We start from the raw sequence: 18,374 nt of genomic DNA, 5'->3' as shown, positions 1-18,374 counted from the left end.
CCTTTGTGACTCTGCCGACGTGCAGGACCTCTCTCTCAGGGACCCACGGCTGCCATGCCAGGCTGAGATTCAAGAAGGGGACCTTCATCCTTCTTCCAGTCCAGTTTCTCCAGACTCACCCTCAGTCCTGCTGAGCTCACCCTGACACCCTTCTCCCAGTCTACTCCCATTTGCTTGGGACTAGGCCTCTTGGTGACCCAGGGTCCCCTAGGTATTCCTCACAGCTATCCTCAGCCTTTTCTTCTAGGCCATCTCCATTCTTTTGTGACTCCCTGATGAGCCACAGAACACCTCTCTATCAGGGGCGCCATACCCACCACTTAGCTGGGAATAGAACAGCTCTCTACCAGGGGTCTGCCATACCTGGCTAGGAACCAAAGTAGGTAACAACAGCCAAAGAACGGAACACCCACCCAACAAAGATGAGACCAAATGTCTAGACTAAGGAACGCTTCAAATGTTATCATTTAAGATGCCTAGATCCCAGGGCAAAACCACAAACATGAACAATTAAGATAATGTGCCTCCTCCAGAAACCAGCAACCCTATTGTATTAGGCCCCAAGAAAGGCAACTTAGCTGAAGTACAAGATAAGGACTTAAAAGTAACAATTATGAGTATTTTAAAGACCTTAAAGAAGATACAAATAGATGACTTAATAAAGACTGCGAAAACACAAACAGCTGAGTGCAATAAAACAATTCAAGACATGATAGCAGAATTTAACAAAGAAATAGGCTCACTAAAGAAAACCCAAACTGAAATAAAACTGGAAATGGAAAGCTCAGAATGTCAAACAAAATCTCAGAGGCAAGCCTCACCAACAACAGATTAAAAGACACGAAAGCGGGAATTTCAGGTCTTGAAAACAAGGCAGAAGAAATGGATGGCTCAGTCAAAGGAAGTGTAAACATAAAAATTCAAGGCATAAAACATCCAGGGAATCTGGGACACCATGAAAAGACCAAACCTATGAACAATAGGGCTATAGGAAAGAGAAGATACTCAGGTCAAAAGCACGAAAAATATTTTTTTAACAGAATCATAGAAGGAAATTTCCCCAAATCTAAAGAGAAAGAGATGCTCATCAAAGTTCAAGAGGCATACAGAACACCAAATAGAGAGACCAGAAATAAAACTCCCTATGACATATAATAATCAAGAATTAAATGTACAGAATAAAGAAAGGATATTAAAAGCTGCAAGGGAGAAAGATGAAATGATATAAAAAGACAGGTCCACCTGACTTTTCAATGGAGACTTTGAAAGCCAGAAGGACTTGGATGAATGTTCTACAAACTCTAAGAGACCACAGACACCAGCCCAGACTACTATACCCAGAAAAACTATTCATCACAATAGACAGAGAAAGATAAATGTTTCACAATAAAAACAAGTTTAGGCAATTTATGCTGAAAAATCCATCTCTACAATTAGAAGGAAAACTTCAGTCTGAAGAGAAGTTTAATGGTACTCAAGAGGACACAAGAAATAATCCCAGAACAGTCAAATGAGGGCAACACACACATACACAATGACAAAGAAAAAACACAAATTAATAAATGTTGCTCATTAATATCTCTTGAGGACTGATGGTCTCAATTCTCCAATTTAAAGGCACAGACTAATAGGTTGAATTAGAAAACAGGACCCATCTTTTTGCTGCATCAAAGGAACACGCCTCATCAACAAGGATAGACATCACCTTAGGGTTAAAGAATGGGAAAAGATATTCCAAGCAAATGGAAACAAGAAGCAAGCATGTGCAGATTTTTTAATATCTGAAAAAAAGAGACTTCCAACTAAAACTAATTGAGAGGTACTAATCAAGGGCACTACATACCCATTAAAGGAGAAATCCACCAAGAGGATGTTACAATCCTAAACATCTATGTACCCAATACGAGGGCACCTAAGTTCATAAAAGAAACACTGCTACTATTAAACTACATATTAACCCCACTACAGTGAGAGTGGCGACTTCAATACTATATTCTCACCAACAGAGGTCATCCAGACAAAAACTCAGTGAGAAATGTGCGAGTTAAAGAACAACACAAATCAGATGGACCTAACAGCCATCTACAAGAACATTCCATCCCAACACTAAAAACATACTGTTGTTCTCAGGAGTCCATGGAACTTTCTCCCAAACTGACCACATATTAAGATGCAAAGCACATCTCAACAGATACAAAAAAATTGAAATAACACCCTGTCTCCTGTCTGACCATCATGGATTAAAAAATGCTGGCTATCAACAACAATAGAAACAGCAGAAGTTACACAAACCCATGGACACTGAACAGTTCACTACTGAATGAAAATTCAGACAGAAATAAAAAAGGAAATTTAAACACTTTAAGAATTGAATGAAAGTGAAAACACAGCATATCCAAACCTACTGGACACAGTGAATGATGTTCTAAGAGGCAAGTTTACAGCACTAAGTGCCTACATTAAAAAACAAAACAAAACATAAAAACCCAAATCTGGAGAAATCTCATACAAATAACAATACACTGGAGAGCTCTAGAAAAACAAGAAGAAGGGCTGGAGAGATGGCTCACAGGTTAAGAGCACCGGACTTCTCTTCCAGAGGTCCTGAGTTCAGCTCCCAGCAACCACATGGTGGCTCACAACCATCTGTAATGAGATCTGGCACACTCTTCTGTATACATAATAAATAAATAAACCTTTTAAAAAAACTTTAAATAAATAAAAAAAAGAAAAAAAAAAGAAGAAATAACACCCAAAAAAGAGCAGATGGGAAGAAATAAACTCAGAGCTGAAATCAAATAAAGAAATAAATGAACAAACAGAAATGAAGAGTTGGTTCTTTGAATCAACAAGATAGACAAATCTTTAGCCAAATTAACTGAAAGACACAGAGAGAATATCCAAATTGATAAATTAGAAATGAAAAGGGAGACATTACAACAGAAACTGAGGAATTTGAGATAATCATAAAGAAATATTTTAAAAAGCTGTATGACACCAAACTTGAAAACCTAAGAGAAATGGATGAATTTCTTGATATATATGATGCACCAAAAGTTAAAATAAAATGAAATAAAAATTTAAACAAACCTATAGCCTCTAGTAAAATAGAAACAGTAATTTAAAAAAAAATCTCCCAACCCAAGGTTTGTATTAGGGGGCAGGAAGCTCAGGAACAGTTGAATTTAGTGCAGAATTCTACCAGATTTCCAAATTGTTCCACAAAATAGAAACTGAAGGAACACTGCTTAATTCTTTTTATGAAGCCACTGTTATCCTGATACTAAAACCATACAAAGACCCAAGGAAAAAAAATTACAGCCAATATTCCTTATGAACACAGATGCACAAATTCACAATAAAATACTAGCAAACTGAATTCAAGAACACATACAAAAGATCATGTATCATGATCAAATTGGCGTCAACCCAGAGATTCAAGGATGGTTTAATATATGTAAATCAATAAATGTAATCCATGACATAAACAGACTGAAAGACAAAGAACATATGATCATCTCATTAGATGCAGAAAAAGTCTTTGACAAAATCCAACATCCTTCATGGTAAAAGTTCTGGAGAGACTAGGAATACAAGGGGCACACCTCAACGTAACAAAGGCAATGTACAGCAAGCCCACTGGCAACATCACTTTAAATACAGAGAAATCCAAATTCTTCTAAAACCAGAACAAGACAAGGATGTCCATTCTCTCCGTACTTATTTAATATAGGACTTGAAGTCTTAGCTAGAACAGTAAGACAACTGAGGAATATCAAAGAGATTTACATAGGAACAGAAGAAGTCAAAGTATCCTTATTTACAGGTGATATGATTTTATATATAAAAGTTCCTACAGACTCCATCAGGAAACTTCTGCAACCGATAAACACCTTTAGCCAAGTAGCAGAATTAACACACAACATTAAGACACAAAAATTCTTAGTCTTCCTTTATATAAATGATACATATCCTGAGAAATAAATCAAGGAAACAGTACCTTTCACAACAGCCTAACAACAACAACAACAACTTGGATTAACTCTAACTAAGCAAGTGAAAGACTTGTATAGTTAAAAACAAACAAACAAACAAAAAACTTAGGACATTGAAGAAAGAAATTGGAGAAGACACCAGAAGACGGAATGATTTCCCATGCTTGTGAATTGGTAGTTATTACTATAGTGAAAATGTCCATTCTACCAAAGGTAATCTACAGATTCAATACAATTCCCATCAAATTTTTGTTTACAAAATTTGAAAAACAATCTTCAGTTTCATATGGAAACACAAAAATTACTCAGGATAGTCAAAACAATCCTGAATAATTCCTGAATAAGAAAAGAACTGCTAGAGTTACCACCATCCCAGATTTCAAGTTGTATTAAAGAGCTATTATAATAAAAACAGTATAGTATTAGAATAAAACGGACACATTGATCAATGGAATAGAATCAAAGAGCCAGATATAATTCTACACATTTATGGACACCTTTTTTTTTTTTAAATAAAGAAGCCAAAGATATACACTGGAGGAAAGACAGCATCTTCAACAAATGGTACTGGTCCAACTGGATGGCTTCATGTAGAAGAATAAGAATAGATCCATATCTATCATCCTTCACAAAACTCAACTCCAGATAAATCAAGGACTTCAATGTAAGACCAGATACCTTGAATCTGACAGAAAAGAAAGCAGGGAGTAGCCTTGAACGCATTGGCACACACAAGAAAGGACTTTCTGAACAGGACATTGTTAGCACAGGTGCTAACACCAACAATTAATAAATGAGATCTCACGAAGCTGAAAACTTCTGTACCACAAAGCACACCATCATTTGAATAAACCAGCAGCCTAAAGAGCAGAAAAAAAAATCTCTTTACCAATTCTACATCTGACAGAGGGCTATTATCTAGAATACATAAAGAGCCAGTGATGGTGCAAGCCTTTAATCCCAGCACTTGGGAGGCATAGGTAGGTGGATCTATGTGAATTTGAGGTCTATAAAGCAAGTTCCAGGACAGCCAGGGCTACACAGAGAAACTCTGTATCAACAAAAACAAACAAGCAACAAAAGAACCAAAACAACAACAATTAGAATATATAAAGAACTGGAAAAAAAAACCCTGAACATCAAGAAAACAACCCAATTAAAAATGGGATATAGAGCTACACAGAATTCTCAAAAGATGAAATACAAATGATTGAGAAATACTGAAAAATGTTCAATATCCTTAGTCATCAGGGAAATGCAAATGAAAACTTCTTTGAGATTTCATCTTACCCCATAAGAATGGCCAAGATCAGTGTAAAAAAACAACAGCACATGCTAGCAGGGAGGAAGGGAACACAGATTCGCTGCTGCTGAGCATGCAAACTTGTCCAGCCACTATGGAAATCAGTGTGGCGCTTCCTCAAAAAGGCTGAAAATAGATCTACCACAAGATCCTGCTTTAAAACGCTTAGGCACATACCCAAAAGAATCTACATCTTACTACAGAGACACTTGCTAATCTACATTCATCGATGCTCTATTATTAATAGGCAGCAATTCAAAACAACTTAGATGTATATCAACTAATGAATGGATACTAAAGATGTGGTACATTTGCACAATGGAATATTGTTCGGCTATTAAGAAAAATGAAATTATAAAGTTTGCAGGTAAGTGGATGGAGCTAGAAACAATCATCCTGAGTGAGATAACCCAGATCCTAAAGACAAATACTGCAGGTTTTCTCTTATATGTGGATTTTGGCATTTAAGCTTTAGATATGTGTATTTCAGCCTGGATAACTACAGACTTAGGGAGCTTGTAAGGGACCAGGGAGGAGGAGGGGATCATCCAAGGAAGGGGAAATAAGAGTATAGTGTTAAGGAGGACTGAATAGGGAGGGAGAGTGGGGTAAAGGAGGGAATATGAGGAGGACAACTAATAATAAAGGCCTTTTGAAAAGCCATATGGAAAGCTACAACTGTAGAAGCTTCCTAAAAATATACATATATGAAAGGAATTTAAATGGAGTCACCATTTAATGAGGGAGACAATGCCCCAACTAGATATCTTATACCACCAAGTAAAACCTTCAGTATCACGAATGGGTTACATCTTGTTGAGTTATGGCTAATGGGGTTCCATAAACCTTCTCAAACACCATAGGCTATTGCCAAGGCTATGGTTACTCTCAATCACCTGATGGTAAGACCATATTGCCGAAAACATTGCTTTTTTTTTTTTTTTTTTTTTTTTGGAGACAGGGTTTCTCTGTTATAGTTTTGGTGCCTGTCCTGGATCTCGCTTTGTAGACCAGGCTGGCCTCAAACTCACAGAGATCCAATTGGCTCTGCCTCCTGAGTGCTGGGATTAAAGGCGTGTGCCACCACCGCCTGGCAAGACATTGCTTATTTAAGTCATCAAACAAGGAGAAATCTAGCTGGTGCCCAACTAGAAGTTTCACCCTATTGATAGCATTCACGGTGCTAACAGGTACTTTTCACACTACATAAGGAGAAAAGTAATCATTGATACTATCTAGCTATAAACTCTTTGACCTAAATAGAGACCTGTCTACACGATATGCTGGCACAATAATGGCACAAACGTTATGGGAGTAACCAACCAGTCTTTTGTTTGTTTTTTAAATCTAAGGCCCACTCCTTGAAGTGGAACCTACACATGGCAAAGCAGCCAAGAACTTGAGACTAGATAGGTCATGGGCCTAGGGAAAAAAACCTACTTCTATTTTTTCTGCTAAAGGAACACAGCAATAAACTACCTCCTACAGATATACTGCTCCATCTATAGATCGGTGTCCCATTCATCCCTTGTCAGAGAGGCTTCATAAGGAAGATGGGAACTAACACAGAGACATACAACTGCACAGTGTACAAAGACTGAGAGACTTTGGAGCACTTAGCCCTAAATGGGATGTCTTCATCAAATCCTTTCCCTCAAGGCTCAGCGATCTATCTTGAAGAGAAGGTAGAAAAATTCTAAGACCCAGAAGTGTGGATGACTCCAAGGAAAGAGCATCTTCCGGACATAACAGGACTGATGCACATATGAACTCACAGAGACCATGACACCATGCACAAGATCTGCACAGGTTCAAACCAGACAAAATCTCAGCACTGGGAAGGGAAAGTGGACACAAAGTCCAACTCTAACTAAGAATCTCTTTGTGACTGGTACCTGCTGAGAAAGGAAAGAAAATCCGTTTTCTCCAATGAAGCGACACTGGATATATCAACCACACTCTAGGGCAGGCCAACCGTGCCCAGGCATAGTTTGTCAACATAAAACAGACTCCATTTTTTGTTTTTTGTTGTGCGTGTGTGTGTGTGTGTGTGTGTGTGTGTGTGTGTGTGTGTACTTTTTTCCCTTTCTTTTCTTTTTGTTTTGTTGATATAAAATATGTTGTATTTAAATGTTTTAAAGAAAAATATAAAGTTATAAAAAACAGTCATGTCTAAACATAAAAAATGAGTAGTACCTACATATATATTTATAATCATGATTAAAATGTGACTTAGAGAGCTATTATTGTGGCAAATAATTAGAAATTATTGGACATTGATTCTCTAGCTGTGGAATTCACATGACCTCAGGAAGCTAGAACTATAGGAAAAATACTTCTCAACTCACTCTATTAGTATTATCTAGATACCAAGATAAGACACATACATCACAAGAAAAGAAATGTGTCTCTCTTTGGCTAGAGATGCAAAGATCCTATATAAAGTATTAGCAGACCAAATGTCCCATCATAGAAAAAGGCTTTTACAACCTGAACAAGTGGTATTTATTGTGGGAAAATTGTTGCTACGATGGTTCAGAAGTTGCTAATGTGATACATTATACTCATAGCATAAAGGGAAGAATCACAACAGTTCAACTGAATACCAACTCCTTTTATGGTTTCAAGATGAAATAGAGTGGAAAGGAAGCCTGGCATCCCCTGGAAGGCTCTAGAACCCATAGGTCGATGGTAAGAAACAGAGGCTTTCCTCTCAAGAGCAGATTGAGGTAAGATGTCTGTCTGTTCTCACCATTCCTGTCCAATGCTGTGCTCAAGACTCTAGTCAGGCATGAAATTAAAGATGTAAAATTTTCAGACTGGAAAGAGATAATTAAAACTATATCTATTCAAAATTCTACAATCTCCAATATAGGAGACCTGGAGGAAACCACTAAATGTGAATAGAACAAATACATGAGTGTAGCAAGATCACAGGGTTCGAGACCAAACTGATGCAAAGGCCAGTCAGTTCTGCTCCTATACAGCTCATTAAAGTAAGCCCAAAGGAAATTAAGAAAGGGATGTTATTAAGGATAAAATACTTGCAAAGAAATTAACCAAGAAAGTGTAAAACTCACACCCTGAAAACTAAAAAAACACTGTTTAAAAAAAAAAAACCAAAGATCTAATAAAGAGGGAGGCAGGTCATGGTCACAGACTGGAAAATGTCACATTGCTGAATGGGAGGTAATATTCCTAAACTAGCCTACAGACTTAATACAGATTTTTTTTTTTTATCTGTAGAAAGGAACAAGGTGATCTCATAATTCTCAAGGATGTTTAAGGAACCAAGAAAAGCTAAGAATAGTCTTGAAAAAGAAGAACAAGTTGGAGAACTCACCCTTCCTGACTTTATAACTTACTACAAAGCCTCCATACCTAAGGCACTGGTGTAAAGAGAGACCTCCACGTTGACAGAATAGAACACAGTCCAAGAATCAACCCTCACATTTGTGGTCAACCGATTTCTGAGAGAGGTGCCACAATAATTCTCTCTCTCTCTCTCTCTCTCTCTCTCTCTCTCTCTCTCTCTCTCTCTCTCTCTCTCTCTCTCTCTCTCTCTCTGTGTTGAGGGTAGGGGGGGCAGTCTTTCCAATAAATGTTACTGGGACACCTGAACTTCCACTCGTGGATGTTCACATCTCATGCCGTATGAAAGTATTAATTAACTCAGAATGGGCCAGCAACCTGAAGGCAGGAGCAAACTACGAATCGCTAGAAGAAAACAGGTGCAATTCTTCATGACTTGAGTTAGACAATGGCTTCTTATCCAACATTAAAAGCATACACAACAAAAGGAAAAGGGGCGTGTGTGTGCGCGCGCGCGCCCGCGCGCGCCCGTGCCCACGCGGGGTGTGTGTGTGTGGGGATGGGTGTAAAGATGGCGTTCCCTTAAGAGCACTGACTGCTCTTCCAGAGGACTCAGGTTGGATTCCTAGCGCTCACCAATTACTCCACTTCTGAGGATATCTAGCTCCCCCTTATGGACTCCACAGGCACTGCAAGCAGGTGGTGCACAGACATGGCGGGGGAAGCTCATACACATAAAATAAAAATAATAAAGGAAAAATTTTTAAAAGAAAAAAATAGATGAATTAGCCTTTAGCACAGTTTAAAACTTTTTTGTTTCTAGGGACATGATGAAGTGAGAGAAAAGACAATTCACCTATAGGCTCTGTGCCTCTAAAACACATGTAACACATGAACAGTTTCTAGTAAAAGAACTGATGACTCAACTGAAAACAGGCAAGGGATGTGAATGGACGCTTCTTTCAGAAAGTATCCATAGGGCTAGGTGTGGTGATCCACACCTCTAACCCCAGGATATGGGAGACGAGGCAGAAGAATTGTGAGCTCATGGCTAGCCTGGACTACACAGCGAAGCCCCGTCTCAAAATACACACACACACACACAAACTATACAGAAGGTCATTGAAGGAGCAAAATGTTACTCCATATTACCTGTCGTTACGGAATGCCAATCAAATCTAAAGTAATATTCCCTTTCATCCTCTCTGTGGTAGTGAAGAAGATGGACATTGGGAGTGTTGGTGATGCTGTGGAGAATGAAATGCTGCCAGACTGGTGCCCTCCTGGAACTGTTGTCCAGCTCTGGGCATGGACCTTGGCACTTCTTGTGTTAAAGTGTGTCTCCGTCACTGCTGTTAGCAACTTTCTCCCTGCAGGCGACCCAGTACCACGGGGAAGTGCTCTCCTTGTCATTTTCTCTCCTTTCCAATTACAAATGGGAAGGGACGGCACTGGGTAGCACCCCCCCCCCAAGGCCGAGGTGCCAGTGCGGGTGTTAGCACCTCAGAGGTCCCAGGCTCAGGTACAGAAGCAGCAGGCGCACAGGAGGAAGGCTGTCGTCTCTCTCTCTCACTGCACTCGGTGCTAAGCGGGGCATTATTTCCAGACTGCACAGGAAGAGTGACTCTCGGGAAGGCTCATTTTCTTGCCTCTCCTTCCCACTTGAAAGCAGAAGCAAGCTCGAGACAGACCCAGTGATGCGCAGTAAAAGACCAGTGAGGCCCACAGGTGTGGAGGCACAAGGAAGGAACTGGAGGTGAGAGGGAGCTGTGGAGAAAGGAAAGTTCTTGCTGGGCCTGGGGGTGCATGCCTGCAGTCCCAGCACTTGGGAGATAGAGCAGGATAATTGCTGTGAGTTTGAGGCTAGCCTGGACCACATAGTAAGTTCCAAGAGCCTGGACTACAGAGTAAGGTTCTGTCTCAAAGACTAAGAAAGGAAGGAAAGAGGGGAGAGAGGGAAGGAAGGAAGGGAGGAAGGAAGGGAGGGAGGGAGGGAGGGAGAATGGAAGAAAGGGAAGAAGGGAGGAAGAAAGGAAGAAAGGGAGGAAGGAAGGAAGAAGGAAGAAGGAAGAAGGAAGAAAGGAAGGAAGGAAGGAAGGAAGGAAGGAAGGAAGGAAGGAAGGAAGGAAGGAAGGAAGGAAGAAGGAAGGAAGGGAACTCCTAGCTGGGCCTAGTGGCACACGACTATACTCCCAGCTACTCAGGTGGCTAAGATAGGAAAACCTCAAGCTGAAGGTCAGCCCAGGCTGCAGAGTTAGTTCAAGTGCAGCCTGAGCAACTCAGCAAGACTGTGCCCCAAAATAAAGAGAAAAGGAAGGATTGGGAATACAGCTCAGTGAAAAGAAGGAGGAAGGAGAGGAGGTGGGGAGAAGGAAGGAAAGGGCTGATGGTGAGGAGGGTCCTCAGGAGCAGGAAGGAGGAGAAGTCAGAAAAGGATGGACTCTCGGCTATTAGATACGAGGATGCCTGGAAGGTTTGGGAATGAGTGCCCTGAAGACTGTGAGACAATGACTGGGAGGCTGGAAGCTGGGGGTAGCGGCATTGGACCCAAGGTCAAAGGGTTCTGGGCTGTCCAGAAAAGGCATCTCAGTTTTATTTACAAACGTGAAGAACGGTGGAGAGATGGCTTTTGGCCTCGGGGAGTTGAGTTCTGTCTTGATTATGCTTTGAATGACCAGAAGTAGTAGTCCTCTACCAGAGTAGAAATCAGCCTTGAAAAGAAAAACAGGGAGCTGGGCGGTGGTGGCGCACACCTTTAATCCCAGCACTGGGGAGGCAGAGGCAGGCGGATCTCTGCGAGTTTGAGGCCAGCCTGGTCTACAGAGTGAGTTCCAGGACAGACACCAAAGCTACTCAGAGAAACCCTGTCTGGGGGGGGGGACAAACAAACAAACAAACAAACAAACAAACAAAAACCCCAAAAAATAAAAAAAGAAAGAAACCAGGGATGGAGAGGATGAAGGAGGACAACAGAGAGGGAACCAGATGGTAAACATGCCAAATTTTCACACACATGAAAAAATACAGAGATAGTTAAAAATACAAGTACAAAAACATGCTGAGTGGTTACTTAAATAAAAAACTACCGGTGGTTACAACCAAAGCAATGGTTTAAAAGTCAACAAGCATTTGCTCATGTGACACAATTGCATGTTTAGATGTTTGAAATGGCCATTAGCACAGAGAGCCTGAAGAGGAGAACAAAGTTAACCCCGATGAAGATAAGCAAAGTCACTCAAGTGATGGAGTCACTGGCGAAAACAGTTTCATGACTTGATATGCCCTGAAACACAGTAAACTGTTGCAGTGGTGTGATTATGAGAATTAAAGGCTGGTGGGGGAGGGGAGGTTCCATGTTCCTTCCAGCTCCAGAAATCTGTAATACAAGTGGAAACCTGGCTCGGAGATATACGGGCTCCGGGACACAAAGAAATGTTCAAAGAAGAAAACAGAGAATTGTACGACATGCACATTCTCAGATCACCATGTGATAATTTTAGCAATAAATCAAAGCATAATTATAGCGCCAACCTCACAGAACCTTTAAAAAGCAAGTCTTTTTGAATAACATTTGAAATGAGTTAAACAGCTACATGGAGAATGGGCGAGGATGTTTATCTTAGCCAAGGAAAGGATGTGAATTAGGAAAAATACCCTGTCAATCAAATAAGTATTTTTTTTCTACACCAAAAAATCAAGTCAGTAAGAAGGTAGTTGAATAAGATAAACATTCATCCAATTAACTTACTCTCTCTCTCTCTCCCTCTCTCGTGCATGCTTGCTTCTGTGTGTGTGTGTGTGTGTGTGTGTGTGTGTGAGAGAGAGAGAGAGAGAGAGAGAGAGAGAGAGAGAGCAGCTTCCCATCATCCCATCACAAAGGAAGAGAGCCCTTAGCCTTGAAGAATGACCTCAACATAGCATAGAGTATTCCATGAACTCCTCAGAACAGGTTGAAAACCAGTTCTTCAATGGTCAGTTGGCTGGCTCAATGCCACTGTGTTATTAATCCAATGGAAGTCCCAAGACACAGAAAACCTGGGTACCAATGTGCTAAGAGTTAACAGGAAAGGTCAGGAAGTGACTTTGGGATCTGCTGGGGACAGTGGACAGACATTGTCAACCATCATGGTAACAGGGAATGTTTAGTTGGTGAGGACTATGAAGCTTGATGCTGGGAGGTGTCAGTCTTGGTCTACATGGAAAGTTTCACTCCAACCTTGCCTCGGACTAACGGACACTGGTGAATCCCAGGCCTCCCTGGAGTCTGCTAGCCAGACCATCTCTATGACTTATTATTTTAGGGCATCTAAAAACCATCACAACTGAGGAAAGGGGATGCAGTATCTAACTGGGGGGGGGGGGTGTCAACTCTTCCTACAAAAAGGCCCTCAAAAGGAAGAAAAGGCACAGGGGACCATTCTACACACCTCCAGCTGAGCACCTTCCAACCCAGCGCAGAAGCTCCCTGTGCCTCGGGACCCCCTGCTTTTCATAGGAGCGTGTAGCCGGCACTATGGAGTTTCTGTAAGAGTTGAACATATACAGAGACAGATGATGTGTTAGTCTCTCGGAGGATAGGTAAGTGACTCCCCATTCGTGGAAACATACATAAGTCTCAAGAAGGCACATGGGACATCACAATAAAGGGAAAAAAATGCAGAATGGCGTAATGCTGAGGGATGAAAAAGTGTGATGCTCAGAAGAGCTGAGAAAATGCATCTCCCCATCTCAGGAGGAAGCGTGTGCACAAACAGGTAATATGTCACCCTCCAAGGTGACGGAGAATCCTGCCTGCCTGAACTAGATTAGGGTAACCTGCAGCATCAAGAGGTTGCAAAAGCAGGAAAAGCTTCTTGTCATCCCATCCCAAGGGCAGGAAGCCCAGAATTCTCTCTCCTGTGACTCAAGTTCATCTGGGGACTGCAAGTCCTCATAGCTCTCTGGCCAGCATGATGGCATTGGAAAGTTAGACTAGGAATGCCTGTGGTGGAGCCGCTTTCTCCAGGGTCCAGCTGCCCCCCCCCCAATGCCCTGCATCCCAAGTTATACTCATTGCCACTTGTGATCTCTGGCTCACTAACTACCAGTGTCCGTCCTCCATCCTCCAAGGAGAGGTGATCAATAAAAGAGAAGCAGATGTGATCAGACATCAGGACCAAGAACCCCAAGAGCTTAATTAGGCTTCTAAAGATGGCCCTCTGGATAAGGGGGGGGGCGGGGAGGATGCAATGGGGGTGCTGAAGAGACAGCACCAGAAAGCTGCCTGGCGATTCAGAAGGAAACAGGGCTGGAGGGGGGGGGGACGGGAAAACAGTGGGGGGGGGGGGGGGAGACCAGAGTGCCAGAGGAAAGGAGAGGTATCCTTCTTGTCATTGGCTGGCCTGGGTGCTTCTGCATCTGAGCCAAGCAGTGTCCTTCCCACAGGCTGAAGAAGTCATGTACCAACCATCATCTCCCTTCTTTCTGTGTTTTGAAGGGGACAAGATTGATGCTGGTCACCTCACAGGACTGTCCTGTGTTTTGGAGACTCCAGGTAACGGGTTAAATGAAAGTAAGCTAAAAGAACCAGGAGGGGTCATGCCAACTTTGATAACAGATCAAAAAGAGATAGGAAGCAGGGACCAGAAAGGACAGAATGGCAGAAGGCTTATGTCCGGGAAGACCTTAGGGATGAGAAGTCCCAGAGCCACAAGAGAGGAAGGAGGGACATTTCCTTTGTGTTGTAACAGGACAGTCTTAAGTTTCCTTAAAGAGACAAGGAAACATTGAATTTAGTTTTTCATTACTCTGGCTATTAGAGCAGTCTTCTTTGAAAAGAGCTGCTTTACCCAGGACCTCAAGAATTATCTGGGTTATAGCCACACCAAACCCACTTCTTCATAGAGTATTTGTGGAAAGGAAGAGATAACAGACTAAAATTGAGAATTTAAAAAGAACCCCCCCCCGAATTTCTATGAATATAAGGAAGGCATTCTGACCCAATAGGCTCAGGTGAACACAGGGAAGGACTGGGATGCCGGGTAGTGAGAGCTAGAACTTGGTCCTGGACAGGACTCCGATGCCATAACCCTGAACACTTCCAGGTAGAAAATGAGTGACGGATGAGATCCCAGACTTCACCCAATGGCCAGTCTGAGCTTCCCTGGGAGATCTTAGGCGGTGTGTTTCAGAGGAATGAGCTGCTTGCCCTCCCTTGAGTGGGCACAGACTCTCACTGGCCGCTCCCAGCTCCTGCTCCCCACACCCACGCACTGCTCTTTAGATAGAACTCTAAGGTGCACCTGCCATTGTTCCCACAGAAAAGCATCTTAAGGCACAGCAGAAACTCCTGCTGTGCCTGGAGATGGAGTCTGAACCTCGCCTCACAGGCTCTGGGTGGGAAAAGATGTTCTAAGCACAGGCATGAGGAAAGAAATCCCCAAATCATTCCTCGTTCTAAATGACAAACAGTGGACCTCTGAGAAAAAAAGACAGAACGATATGGACTTAGAAGCTGGACCATCCAGCACAAAGCACTTGGGTATGGCTGTTGGGCTCTGGTCATGTGGGCTGGGTCTTTTCTGCCTTGCCATTTGCTGACCAGCTGAATTTACGGGCTCCTGGCTAATCTTGGGAGGTCTTTCTTGGCTAACGAGGACTATGGCCGTGGCTCCGGTGTGAGGGTCCTCTTCCCCTGGCAGAATGTGTACATGACATCTCAAGGTGGCTCACCTGTCACCTGTGCCACCAGCAAGCCCTTCTAGAGCCCAGGGGCCCTGGCAGCTGAGAGTCTGGCACACACACGTGTCCTGTCGCTGCTGCCATGAGCTCCTGCGGTGGCTTCTGGGCCACTTCCTTTCCTCCGCTAGCCTTTCAGAGGCTCCCTCCCCCCACAGGCCTCTTTCCCCAGGACTTCTACAGTTACTTTCTCCAACCCGCTCACGACTCTACTAGACTCATTAGTGAGCAGTCCTGGGAGTGTACGACATAAACTCTCCCATTCCCCACCTCATTCTGCAAGGGAATTAAGGTATCACTTGACGGTAGCCTGCCACACCATTCTCAGAATTCTCAGGGGCTCAGCTGCCTCCAGCTAAGTCCTAACTTCTTATCCCCCCATTTCCATCTCCTCAGTCAACCAGGCCTCCCGAGCCTCTAGTCCAAGCGCAGCCAGCTTACGGACTTCTGGATGCAAGCCGTCATGCTCCAGAATGCACTGGGTACCCTTTTAGTCCCTAAACTCCATTTATAGACACACAAACCGGCTAGACCCAAGGTCTCTTTCCCCCTGGTTCTTCCCTTTACCCTGGTTCTTTGAGCTCCATTTTACACTTCCGCCTCTTTCCAATGTGGAATTCCGAGTGTCTCCCTGCAAGTTTGAAATCGTGGGGTTTCCTTCGAGCAGTGGCTTGTGCACAGTCAACACTCAGTAAACGTTCCAATCTCGTTTCTATCTCGGTGTAAGCCCTCCTCCCTCCACACACACAGAATTCACAAACGCAGCCCTGTTTCCTAAGCCAGACCGGCTGTCTGCAGAAGCGCTTCCTCAATTTAAGAACTGTTCAAATCCCTGGAGACTGGTTAACAAACAGCGGCTGGTTCTGGTCTGGTAAGGGGTCTGGGGGCAATTTTATAAGTTCCCAGGTGTAGCTGGGATCCATTCACACCTGTTGATCAGCCTCAGAGGGTTCACTTGGTGCAACACCGGGCGCTCAGGTGGAGAACCCCAAGGCTGAGATGCTCGGTCCTGCCAGGGCCCAGGAAGGAGAGTTAACGAGTGACCAACTGGTTCGCTTACCTATGGTGGACACCACAGTGCCCACGAAGTAGAAGGCGCCCGTGAAGTCCCAGCGAGGGCGCACGCTGTCCATGCGGATGCCCGCCCTGGTGGCTTCCTCGTAGTGACGGAGGAAGCCTCGCAGCTCTTCCCGGCTCAGGTTGTGGCCGCGGCTGAAGTTGGCCAGGCGCTCTTCCCAGCGCTGCTTGGCCTGCAGCTCGTGCGCCAGCTCCAGCGCCGAGAATACAGCGGCGCCGCCCAGCAGGTAGAGCACGATGAGCCCCGCGAGCAGCAGGAAGCGCGCGTTGTCCTCATTCATGTGGCCCGGGCCACAGCCGCAACCGCGGCCAGCCATGGCACTGCAAGACAACCCCGCGAGGGCCACCGCCCGCGGACTCGTGCCCACGCCCTGGGAGGATCCGGCTCTACCGGCCCTTAGCCCGCTCCTCGTGCCGGCTCGCCCATGCCCGCTGCGCGCTCCCCCAGGCGGCGTGGATCCCCCGGCTGCCGCCCTGGCTGTTCCTGTGGCGCCAGCTCCCCACGTCCGCCTGGACTCGTGGTTTCGAATCCGCTTTGTCCCCGCCGCCTCCCCGTCCGCCCTGGAGTTCTCCTTAAGGCTGAAGATCAGAGCGTCGGGGGCGCAGAGTCTGCTTCGGCTCGGTACGAGGGTGCGGGCGCCTGGGACTCACCCGGCCTCCCGATCCTGCTCAGATTGGGGAGGGGGCGTGGCGCGCCTTCAAGGCAAACTCCAGAGAACTTGAACTCATCCTGAAGAAAAAGGCCGTGGGCTCAGACAGAACCGGCAGGTAAACTGAGCATCAAGGTCCGGCTTCCTTGGACCAGCGCTTTCCAAGCTGTGTCCGCTGTCTTCTGTGCCTCTTCAGGATGGATCTGCGGTGCGTATTGGTGACAGTGTCCCTCCGAGCCTCTATCCTCCTGAATCACCCGGGCTTAGAGGCTGGAACCGGTTTGGGGCAGGCACGGACGCAGGGACAGTGCGAAGAGACAGATCTGCCGCCGGCTCGGATGTCCGCCGCCGGGCACACGGGCTCCGCGGCAGCACGAGGGCGGACCGCTGTGGGAAGGAGAGCAGAGGGGGAGGTTGGAACTGTGAAGGAAGTTAGGAGCATCCTCCCAGGCAGCCTTCCTCGACTTCCCCCTAACCAGAGCGCTCTTGGCCTCTAGGCCCTTCACGGAGCGTTCTCGGTCGCCACGTGCCGGCCCTGCCAGCCCATCTCTCGGAGAACCGGCCAAGGACAGCGACCGAGAGAGTTCCATCTCTTCTACCTGGGCTTGACTGCCTCAGCTCCGTAGTTCTTGCGCAGTCAAGGGCTCTGCGCCCAGTGCTCCTAGCTACAGCATGCAAAGCCAGCAGCAAGGTTCTCCAGCGGACCGCTGGGGAACCCACCCAGAGATCCCCAATTTGCAACAGGCGCAGGAGCCGCCGCCGCGCTCGGGTCTCACTCACCCTTCTCCCCGCAAAACGCACCTGTTCTGTGGTATAGGTTCAGGATAGTCCCTGGCTCCCCTTCTCAAGAGGCTCTGCCCTGCCCAGTGGGGCTGGGAGCAGAGGTCCGTGTCCAGTGCTGCCTTCTCTGCGGGGCGTGCTCAAACATTGCAACAGGTGGAGCCCTGCAGCTGCCAACCGCGGCGACTCCACCCTGGTGCCCGCCTCTCGGCCCCAGGGCCAGTCTCCTGCGTTGGTCTCTGCCGGCGTTCGCCAGAAGCTCCGAAGGCCAACAACGCTGGCACCCGGGTGTGCAGATCCCTGGAGTGGTTGCTTAAGAGCAAGGTCGAGAGCCTCGATGGTCTGCGTGGGTCCCTCTGGGGCCAGAAGAGGGCGCTGAGTGCCCTTTAGACATACCTGGTCCCCAGCAGGCTATCCATTAATACACTGACTACTGCACAGGGGAGCGAATATATCTGCATGAAGGAATGGATTCTTAGCCACCCGCGATCTAAATAGAATTTCTCCGCCTATGGAGAGAGTGGTCCCAGGAGACCCACC

The 18,374-nt window shown here is 45.1% G+C and overlaps 1 protein-coding gene across 1 annotated transcript in view; it reads right to left on the bottom strand.

Annotated features, from left to right (window-relative positions):
- Kcnk13 (potassium two pore domain channel subfamily K member 13) overlaps positions 1–18,141 on the bottom strand; it is a 95,379-nt gene extending 77,238 nt beyond the window's left edge. The window contains exons 1-2 of the mRNA XM_042261037.2: positions 17,856–18,141; positions 16,388–17,441 (exon numbers count right to left, since the gene is read on the bottom strand). Coding sequence (XP_042116971.1) covers positions 16,388–16,721 — 334 coding nt within the window. The 5' untranslated portion in view covers positions 16,722–17,441; positions 17,856–18,141. The remainder of the gene's footprint in view (positions 1–16,387; positions 17,442–17,855) is intronic.
- Positions 18,142–18,374: the final 233 nt, after the last annotated feature.

This window comes from Peromyscus maniculatus, chromosome 14 (genome assembly GCF_049852395.1).
Source record: "Peromyscus maniculatus bairdii isolate BWxNUB_F1_BW_parent chromosome 14, HU_Pman_BW_mat_3.1, whole genome shotgun sequence".
In the NCBI taxonomy this organism is placed as follows: domain Eukaryota; kingdom Metazoa; phylum Chordata; class Mammalia; order Rodentia; family Cricetidae; genus Peromyscus; species Peromyscus maniculatus.
Note: the sequence above shows the minus strand (reverse complement) of the source record. Positions and strands in the feature narration are given on the sequence as shown.